Source organism: Tachypleus tridentatus, chromosome 1 (assembly GCF_004210375.1).
Source record: "Tachypleus tridentatus isolate NWPU-2018 chromosome 1, ASM421037v1, whole genome shotgun sequence".
Taxonomy (NCBI): domain Eukaryota; kingdom Metazoa; phylum Arthropoda; class Merostomata; order Xiphosura; family Limulidae; genus Tachypleus; species Tachypleus tridentatus.
The window spans coordinates 48,248,354-48,259,203 of record NC_134825.1 but is presented as its reverse complement, the minus strand read 5'-3'; the positions used below and the strand labels follow the sequence as shown (position 1 = coordinate 48,259,203).

The 10,850-nt window shown below is 34.7% G+C and overlaps 1 protein-coding gene across 1 annotated transcript; it reads left to right on the top strand.

Moving 5' to 3' along the window:
• Positions 1 to 917: 917 nt before the first annotated feature.
• On the top strand, positions 918 to 10,401 carry LOC143247813 (uncharacterized). Its single transcript, XM_076496323.1, has 5 exons — positions 918 to 936; positions 1,601 to 1,644; positions 4,447 to 6,152; positions 7,049 to 9,649; positions 9,931 to 10,401. Exons 2-4 carry the CDS (start codon positions 1,620 to 1,622, stop codon positions 7,241 to 7,243), a joined length of 1,926 nt encoding a protein of 641 aa, XP_076352438.1. The 5' UTR covers positions 918 to 936; positions 1,601 to 1,619; the 3' UTR covers positions 7,244 to 9,649; positions 9,931 to 10,401.
• The last annotated feature ends 449 nt before the right edge of the window (positions 10,402 to 10,850 follow it).

Sequence of the window (10,850 nt, the reverse complement as noted above, 5' to 3'; positions counted from 1 at the left end):
CTGAATAGATATGGATAAAAAAAAAAAGGCAAATAGTTGGTAATTTCACATGCTAAGCACTCATAAGTTGTTTATGAACAAAGAACCAGCTTCCGGTAGCATTGCCCAATGAAGAAAGATGTTAAGTAATAATACTCAAACCCCACCCTAATTCTGACCTACTTTCCAAACTTGCTTTCAAACTTTTTTGTTGTTTAATTTTATCTTCTGTAAATAACATAAAAGTGGCTTTATATAACATCTGACTATTTCTTATGGTGTTCTAAAGGTCGTAAGGATTGGTTTTATGATTATAAACTTTATGGAAATATGGTTTATCCTGCAAAAAGGTGAAACAAACCAGAAAACAAACAAAAACTACCCGTGTAACCGTCTGGAGAAACATTTAATATATTAAGTAGATATGGTGAAGTTAAGTACTTTGTATCTCCAAGATATTCTGTTAACAAAAACAATTTAACACCTGTTCCGTGGCACATCCAGGTACAAAATTAGTAACTCAGATTTAATCTAATTATTCGTCCTTCAATATACTCTTATGCAAAGTCAAGATCACAAGTGGCCCAGTTGTTAACGTAACGGACTATGGTCATCCCAACATTTGCGTCATATTACCGCAAGAATGAGCAACTAAATACATGAATCGTGTTTTGAATTTTGAAATAGTGGAAGTGTCATAATGGTGAGTATTAAATCCCACTAATTGTTCGTACAATAATAATCCAAGAACTGACGGTGTGTGTCTTATATTCGCTGCTTTCCCTATAGTCTATCAGTTGAAAATTAGAGATGGCTAGCGCAGATAGATCTTGAATAACTCTGCAGTAATATCCGATAATAAACAAACAAGATCACAGGTATCATGTACTGCTTTGTCCCGGACATTACGTGGGGAAACCTTGAGTATTTTTCTTGATCAAGCGAAAACAAGAACAGGTAAGTGAAGTGAAACCGATAACCTTGAAAGATGTAAAAAGTTGAGTTCTGAATCGCTTTAGAAGTCTATATAAAATAGATTCGTGTTAGGGCGTGGTCAATTTTTGTGAGAAGTCTCTGAAGAAGAGAAAGATTTACCAGGTAGGAAAACAAGTTCCTGATTTATATATGCTGCAGCTCATGTGATATAAACTTGCGAAACGAAGAGTTTTTTAACGTGTTTATTATAGGTCTCAGGGAAAGAGAAGATCTATACATGAAAGGTGATTTAATGGTATAATCAAAGATTATATTACCAAAGGTTTATGTTTACTGAAAGAATATTGTGGCAGTTTTTTTTTTTGGTACTGAGAACAAAATAAGAGTGAGTTCGTTATTTCAGCATTTTGCAGAATAAGAATTAAGCTTCTATGTGCCACATAATTAGTTAAAACTATGTTACCAGGATATTTTTAATTTATGCTGATAATAGTACATAAACAATCCAGGGAAGTAAGTTATTCTAACTTTGAAATGTAATTCTATGTATGGCAAATGTTCATTGTCATTTGTTCTTTAAGGATAAGAAACAGAAATCATGATAAATTTTAACTTGTTCGGAGAGTTTAATTTATGATAGAGTGATGTATAAGCAATTGTATTAAACACTATTCCTTCTTTGTAGATTAAAAACCCTATCTACAATGAAGACAGTTGTTTTTCTTATTGGTAAGTCGAAAATGTATTTCTATTCTTGAAATATACATTTTACTTAGAATAGAAAATATAATAATCGTGAATGGTAATTTCACACAAAACTTGCAAACTATTAAGTTTAACAAAATTGTGATATTGTTTCTGAAGTAAGGCTTTAGTTATTATTCTTTGATATTAAAACATAAAAAACTATTTATTGCCGAAACGATGGTAGATGGTGATATGATGAAAGCCTCTAACACTGTAAAAAAAACTCGATTGCATAAGTCAAACATTTTATAGAAAGATAATAAGATTCCAAGATGTTGATATTATTTATGAAGTTTCAAATCATAGTTTTTGTTTTAACTGTCCAAAATACTGTCACTTGGAAGTCAGAAATTTTGTTTGTTTTGGAATTTTGCGCTAAGCTACAAGAGAGCTATCTGCGCTAGCCGTTCCTAATTTAGCAGTGTAAGACCAGAGGGAAGGTAGCTAATAATCACTACCCACCGCCAACTTTTAGGCTACTTGTTAATCAACGGATAGTGGAGTTGATTGTGACATTATAACGCTCCCACGGCTAAAAGGGCGAGCATGTTTGGTGAAATGTTGATTCAAGCTATCGACCCTCAAATTACGAGTCGAGTACCCTAACTACTTGGCCATACCTGGCTGAAAGTCGGAAATAGTCAGTTTTTTAAAGTATAGTACTGGGGTAAAGGTAATTAAATCATGAACGAAAGCTACAAGTCAACTAACTATCTTAGGTTATACGTCATGATTTTCAAAAACAAATTAAAGGAACCTGGATATAAGCGTGAATTGAAAGTTATAAAAACACGGTTATACACCAAAATTTAAAAAAATCATAAACTTGAATTACGAGTTTTTAAAACCTGGTTGTAAGCCACAAATTTCAAAGATCTGACTGTAATCTTGAGTAACAATTTTTTAAAGTTTCAAAGAAGTAGCTGCAAATGTAAGTCATAAGTGTCTGAAGTAAAATCATAAATTCCAAAGATCACAAGTGTCATTAACAGTATTTTATGGGTATCTTTTCAATATGTAGGCTAAGTAGCAATACCAAAAACAAAACTTATATCAAAGGTCAAAATACATAGGCCTAACATGGTCTGATGGTTAGGAAGCTGGAATTGCAATCTTTGGCCCGTCGGATCGAATCCCATTATCATTCATGCTAATTCTTTCAACACTGAGAACGTTATAATGTGACGGTTAATCCTATTAACCAATTAGTGTAGTTAAATAGTCCATCACTTCTCTATTATGGACGAGTAGCTTTGCTCAATATTTAGCAAACAAACAGCCAAAGGAATAATCATACACGTGAACCACAAATTATCTAAACATGATCAGTATTTGTTATTGTTTTGTGTCTTGCAGAATCTCGAGCAAAGCTACAAAAGGATTATTTTATTCGAATAGTAGTATTTAATCGTTATTTAAAAGAACCCAGGGTCGTAAGTCATAAATTCCAAAGATTATGTCGTAGAACATTACTTTGATTATCAGTGGGTTAAGCATAGTTTATGGATAGCATTCTAGGCTGTGGATTGAAAGGTATAAGGTTTACACTACAATGTCGTTGGCCTTATTGTGCAATTCCAACTGCTTAATCCCATTATCCTTTAACAACAGTCATTCCTTTTGTACTGTTCAAAGCCGGAAAAATTCATAATAATTGCGGGTGCTGTTGGTTGGCTTCATTTCTCCTGGGTAGAGGTTCAGAATTAGGGACAGTTATATCTGAAACCTAGAGGTTCTGACTTAACCATACAACCCATGCGTGCATCAGATACCATCTAGGTTGAAAATACCATTAATCACACTACAAATTCATAAAAAAGTTAAATTAACTATAACAGCATTTATTTTTGTTTAGTATGAAAAGAACTATTGTTCATAACGAACATATAAATGTTTTTAAAAAGGATTTCAAACACGTAAAGCTAGTATTATCTCATCACAACATTTTAAAACTAAAACTCATACATATAGACAGTGTTACTGGTGATATCAAATCTGACTGGCTTGTCAGCACAGCTAGAGTCTGAAAAACTAATAAATACCATTAGGCCTCTTATAATGATGAAGTAGTGAGACTGCAATACACAGCAAATAGTACGGCCAATCATATATTAACGGGGATTCAAACCAGGGATCCTCAGATCGAGTGCCTTAACCATCTGGCCATGCCGGGCCGTACGGCCAATCACGGAATAGTATTAGATTTCTTTTATTTACAGATGAACTTTTCAATTTCACCTCTGGTAAAATAGGAAAAAAATCTTTAAAAACACACACCTATATATATACAATCAACAACTGATCCTCCGTGTTATATGGAATAACGAATTCGATGAAATGTTATAACATTATAAACACACCTTAATTAATTTAGGTCACTCTATGGTGAAGCAAAACGGACTCAAACTCCAATGTATAATAAAATAATTTCTTGTTTCAATGTAACTTTGAGCAGAACATACAGAGTAGGTTAAGAACTTTAAGCAAATTAGATCTACTAGTTGAATTAAAAGGTAAAGATGTTTCGGCCTCACTATAGAAGCCACAACTTCGTTACCTTTTTATTCAACTGGCAGTTGTTGTTTTTTAAAGTCCTAAAACCTAATAAAAAGGGGCCTATTGGTACAGATCTGCACAATAAAGGAACAATAATTTAAGGTATACATTGTTTAATCGATTTTGTGATTTTTACACATATGTTCTTAAACAAATTTATTATCATTTCTTAAAATTAAGAATGCAGGATGTCATGTGTTTTCTTTATAACATTGTTAATTCTTTCAGGGCTAGTGGTCAGTGTCGCTGGTCAAGGCTATGTATATGTTAACGATAAGCAACGTGACATAGAATATAATCCTTCTAGTAATTTGTTTGACCTCAGTTCTTATGTATACAAACCACCCTCGGAAGTACATCAACACATTCCAACTCGAGGATCAACACCAAACGCTAAGACATCTTCGCTAACCGGGCCTCACATTAGTCAGTCTCATCAACCACCTCAGAACCTTCCTTTAAGGTCTTCTGGAGGAACTTTGATTCAAACTTCATCAGAACTGACAGGCCTTCTATCACCTATAACAGCTGGAGGGGGTTCTTCCTTGGAGGACCTTTATGCTTCCTTAGAGAAACGTGTCGATGAGTACCACAAGAAGGAAGCTAAACGTCTACAAAATTTTGTTCCCCTCACGCTATCTCATTTCGATGGACAACCCCAGTTTACTAACAGACGGCTCCGCCTTATTCATCAACAGGGCAAAGCCTACCCACAACAATATACCAGCAACCAGTATAGGACGACTCAATATGCTCAACTACAGCCACAACCTAACACCAGTCCTCAACAATATACTAGCGGGAAGTATGAAGAGAAGCAGTTTGATGAACACTCGCAACAGCCTAACTACAATCCTCAACAATATACTAGCAACCAGTATGAACAGAACGAGCCTTATCAATACCAGCAACAGCGTAACATATATCCTCAACAATATACTAGTAACCAGTATAAACAGAACGAGCCTTATCAATACCAGCAACAGCGTAACATATATCCTCAACAATATACTAGTAACCAGTATAAACAGAACGAGCCTTATCAATACCAGCAACAGCCTAACATATATCCTCAACAATATATCATAAATCAACAGACACAGACTGATTCCCAAATACAGCAACACACGCACAACAATGAGTACGAAAACACTCCAAACTTTATTTCCAAAGGTCGCCTTCAGTCATCCATACTTGAAGCATCTCAAGATTTGCCACAACTCAGTTCAGATGATAACTACCCGACAAGTGCTACATCCTCTGATCAGTTCCAATTCTTTGGCCTTCCACCCTTTATAATAAATGGCAAAGAAGATAAATCTTTAGAAGAGTTGTATACCGAGTTCGATGGTAAGGTTTTGGAGAAAGAAAAACAACAAGATAAAGTTATGCAGATGAGGCCAAAGGTACGAGGTGGTCAGCGACCTAGGTATCCTGAAGTTTCTCAAAAAGAGCCAGACACTCAACAAAATCATTATACTCCTCAAAACTCGCCTCCAGGAAATGAGCAAACTGATTATACACCACTCTTTCAGAACCAGTTTCAAGACGCTGCGAAGGGAAGAAGCTCACCGTTTAGTCCACAACCAGCCAAAAGAAAAAGACAGCCACAAATAAGAAGAAGAACGCGTCAGAGGCAGCGTAGAATGAAACAGGAAACATTTAACACAGTTAAAGAACCAGAAGACACTAGTCGTCTCACATTACCACTTCCAGTAGGATCTCGGAAAACTAATTCACAGTATTCATCCGAAGTGAGTCACCACTACGTAGACTTATCTACGGATTCATTACCTCAGGATCTGGATGGAGATGGAATTCCTGGACAAGCAGGAGTGGATTATCCCACACTGAGCTCTGTCCCACAGACATCGTTCTCTTGTCGCCAGCAGCCACTTAATGGATTTTATGCAGATTTAGAAACATCCTGTCAGGTAAAACGTTTGGATTACTTACACGCTTCCCTAGTGTATTTAACTTACATTAGTTCAGGTGTTTTGGAACAAGTATTAATATTCAGGACTGGCAAATAATAAGCTAGGGCAGAAAGTATAGGCGGTGGAGAGATTATTCCATCTACGGTTGGTAGAGGTGTATGAAAATATATATATATATATGGAATACATTTATGAGAAAGCACAATCACAGGTGGCGCTGCATGCTAAACTTGAAACACTATTTTATATTATCTTGAGAATAAAGTTGCGTGAATGTAAGGCTTAGAAAATGTTTAATGTGTCTTCCGTAGACGAGATCTAATTTAACAGACAAGGACACGAAAAACATATTCAATGACGCTTATCCCTTAATGTTGATCGTAATTATTTACCCATGTGTTAACACTGAGTATTTGTAACAAACTTTCTGAGCATCGAGTGAATGTTTTTATACACCTGTAACAATCTAGCAAAGTTGTAGGTTGTATGACTTTTCCACGACTTATACTTTTTACTGAAACATATTTTGTGATAATTCTGTGTTTCATTGTGTTGTTATAATAAACAATTAGTTTATGTTGTAATGTATTCTAAGTATAATTTAAATATATTGCAGCGTAGTTTTTAATTCACACCGTGATAATATATTATTATTACACTGTATACACCGTACCGGTGGCGTTGGGGTGTTTGTTGTATTTTTCTGCCACTTTCACAAGTGGTTCTAACAGAGTTCGGTAATGAAGATTGATGGACCACAAAAGTGTGTTGTATCTTACCTCAACATTCATGTGAAAGCATTTTGTGACATGTGTTCATTCAAAAAAAATATAATTGTAAACTGTATTTCTAACAGTAAAATCAAATACTGAAAATATATTATTTTTTTATAGGTAATGCATCTATGCCAAGCCGGCGGGGTTCAGGATAGCTTTCTGTGTCCGAATGGAACGATCTTTAATCAGGAAAAGTTCTCTTGTCAATGGTGGTACAAGGTGGACTGTACGAAATCTGTTAGATTTTATAACCTGAATGAAGCACTGTACAAGGTTCCAGAGCGACCTAAAGAAAGAAGACAGAAACAATGAGAACTGACTAATGAAACTAATTTAGTTTCATTCCGAAACAGGACTAGCCCTCTCAAACCAATTTGTTGTTCAATGTATAACGTCACTGTTATTTATACTCTTTCAGGATATTTATTTAACGAGTAAAAAACTGCACTTAATATAGGATAATTTGCAAATTATTCGCATAATAATTAATAGTTTTATAACGTACAAAAACTTCACATTTAAACCTTTACACTGACATGGCGTATTCGCTGACAGTAGATAATTAACATACACTATGAAAAGCGTATAGAGTCCATCACGGAAATGAAAAAAAAAAAAAAAGGAAACTGATGTGTTTCTATCCATGTTAAATGACCGCGTGTATGTTGTACTTTTGGAAATACCCCATCTAGTCTGCTGGACAGTTTGTGTTGTTTTGTTTTGCACATTTTAAGTTTGTTTTATCATATTTACATTTGCAAGCAATGAACTATCTACAAACAACAGTGAAATCAATTTTGGTCTTTATGAAAATTTTGAAAGCAAAAATTCCATATTTATCAGAATTACTATTACAGTATCATTACCAATTAAAAATAAATAGTTAACTTGTGGTATTTAAGGATTCTACTACCTTGATTATTTACGAAAGAAAAACACTTGAAATACATCAAATCAGTTAAACTATTGAAAGTTCTTATTATACCCTATAGACTTTTACTGTTTGTGATGTTAGGTGTGGTTTGGGTTAGATTCAATTCTAGATGACAATGCTTATTTTAAATCTACGTTTTATTAACATTGTTTTATTAGTCTTCATAGAATCATTATTATTTGTAATACATTTATATTGTTTTAATAGCAAACGAATCAGTTTTATTTATACTACTTACTTGCATTATTCTATTTTGATTTTATGTTGGTAAAACGGGTTTAACATGTTGTTTCGCAAAAGGCGATCTAATATTACACCATTTCCAGCAAATGGATCACGCTTGGATAAGGCAGCGTCATATCCAGTAAAACCTGTTATCTCATAAATAACTTACACAGGTAGCGTTTTATTACGAAGTTATGATCTACTATTAAAAGATGAAAAGCTTATGTTGAAACGAGTTTCCGCACTTTTACATTTTTATCTTCGGATTTCTTTTATTTGGACTAAAGCTGGATTCAGGGATGGTGCTGGCCCGTGTGGGCGTTAAGTAAATTTTTTTAAAACCTCTCAATAACTTCATAAAAACATTAATTACAATATTTTTTACAAACAAAAATAAACTAACATAACATATATTAACACATTTGTTTATAAGATCCTTTTACACTCTTACATTAACGCCACTACACCTATATCTTTCTCAAACTGTACACATTGTGTCAATATGCGCACTAGGCTTAGCAACTAATCAGCGCATTCTCATCACACTTGTGTCTAACTGAGGAATGTTTTGCTATTACAGTTTTTGAATGTCTTTCTGTTACTGAGTGACGTGTTTGCGTTAATATCACTGAAATATCTCTCTCTTTTTTATTTTCAAACGAGTTCAATATAAAAACTGACAAAAGTCAGTATTTTATGAAAAAATCGGAGGTCACCTGGAACTGCTCGAGATACCAAACATTCACTTAATCTACTTTTTCCTAGAGCCGCTAAGGACTGGATCAAAGAGGACAAGGGAAAGTGACTAAACTTGTCGTTCCGTAATAGTGAATCCTAACCTCGTTTTATTGTGTATTTACTTACTATTTCAAACAAGATCATGTATCTGTTGTGGCCCACTCACGAGCCTGATAAGTTCTGGTACTGTACGACAGGCCCTGTCAAGAACAATATACAACAGAAAAATCGTGGTTGATATGCTGTTATACATTATTTTTACATACAAGAAATCTTTTAACGAATCAGTAAAATATACATGACTACGATTATTATTAGGTTAATTTTATTTAATAGCACACCTATTACTAATCAAGGAATCACACTTTGCCAGCTTAGGCATTATACAACATTAAACATACTTCAGTTAAAACATCAAGTAAGAAGTACTACAATGGTTTCCATTGGTTTTTGAAATTAGACACGTTATATTTTCTATTATGCCAGTTATTTTATTTCTAATTTATATTAGGCGAATTACTTCTTGAACTAATCGCATTGTTTTTATATGGTTCCGCTAATACGTTATAAGATTTACCTCGTAAATTACATTTGATGAGCACTGATTTAACACAGTGATTTGATACTATTGTGAAAAAAATCCACCTCCTTTGAGAATGAGAAAGTTAGACTTTATGGTTGTTTAATACAATCACTTTAGTTACATAGCAAATACACGAGTCAACGTTTAACATGTTTGGCCTACTCGTAACTTCTATGCTTTAAAAAAAACGAACAAACGATGGTTTTTCATTCAAAATCTTATTTGGTTTCTAGAAAAGGTTTTATTTTGTTTGGAAATTTCGCACAAAGCTACTCGAGGGCTATCTGTGCTAGCCGTCCCTAATTTAGCAGTGTAAGACTAGAGGGAAGGCAGCTAGTCATCACCACCCACCGCCAACTCTTGGGCTACTCTTTACCAACGAATAGTGGGATTGACCGTCACATTATACACCCCCACGGCTGGGAGGGCGAGCATGTTTAGCGCGACGCGGGCGCGAACCCGCGACCCTCGGATTATGAGTCGCACGCCATACGCGCTAGGCTATGCCGGGCCGAAAAGGTTTTAATGGATTTAATTGATTAATACTTTATCACGTTGCACAATGTAAAAATAGTCTACAATTCGTTGGTTCAAATCTGTATGTTGATTTATTGATGTATACTGTGTTTTGTGTTCTGCAATAAACACTAATTTTGAATTGTCATATTTTCAGTAAGAGCTAATATCATTTCCCGTGGTTTTTCATGCAGGAAGTATGGATTCCTGATGTATTCTAATGTCTGCGATCAACACTGATGTCTCCAAGATTCTAAATTCGATTTTATAAAATATATATGAAACCACTTTTCTTTTCTTTTTACCATTTCCAAATGGTTGTACTTTTTGTATCCTAACAGCTTTAATGGTACTGTTGTTATTTCTTAAAGTAAAAGTGAGTGAAAAGTGCACTGTGAAAAACTTAACCTGTGTGTAGTAATGAAAGAATAACCAAACTAGATATACAGTGTTAAAATAAAATATTTTACAAAATTATTCACTGAGAAAGATTGTTTGTTTGTTTTTGAATTTCGCGCAAAACTACTCGAGGGCTATCTGCGCTAGTCGTCTCTAATTTAGCAGTGTAAGACTAGAGGGAATGCAGTTATCACCACCCACCGCCAACTCTTGGGCTATTCTTTTACCAACGAATAGTGGTATTGACCGTGACACTCTAACGCCCCCACGGCTGAAAGGGCGAGCATGTTTGGTGCGACGGGGATGCGCACCCGTGATCCTCAGATAACGAGTCGCACACCTTAACCTACCTGGCCATGCCGGGCCTTCATTGAGAAAGAATACAAACAAAAAGTTCAATCTCTTTTGAAGAATAAATTATTTATTTTATATTTGATTTCATGACATTTACACAAGAAAACCGTTCCTAGAAGATCAAAACTGACAGACAATTCTGGAGAAAACAATCATAAAAACTGACATAG

Bases quoted from the DNA above. Each gene is read 5' to 3' on its own strand.
- LOC143247813 (XM_076496323.1), top strand. From the start codon at position 1,620: ATGAAGACAGTTGTTTTTCTTATTG. The intron at 1,645-4,446 runs GTAAGTCGAAAA...TAATTCTTTCAG, and splicing joins GACAGTTGTTTTTCTTATTG to GGCTAGTGGTCAGTGTCGCT. The intron at 6,153-7,048 runs GTAAAACGTTTG...ATTTTTTTATAG, and splicing joins ATTTAGAAACATCCTGTCAG to GTAATGCATCTATGCCAAGC.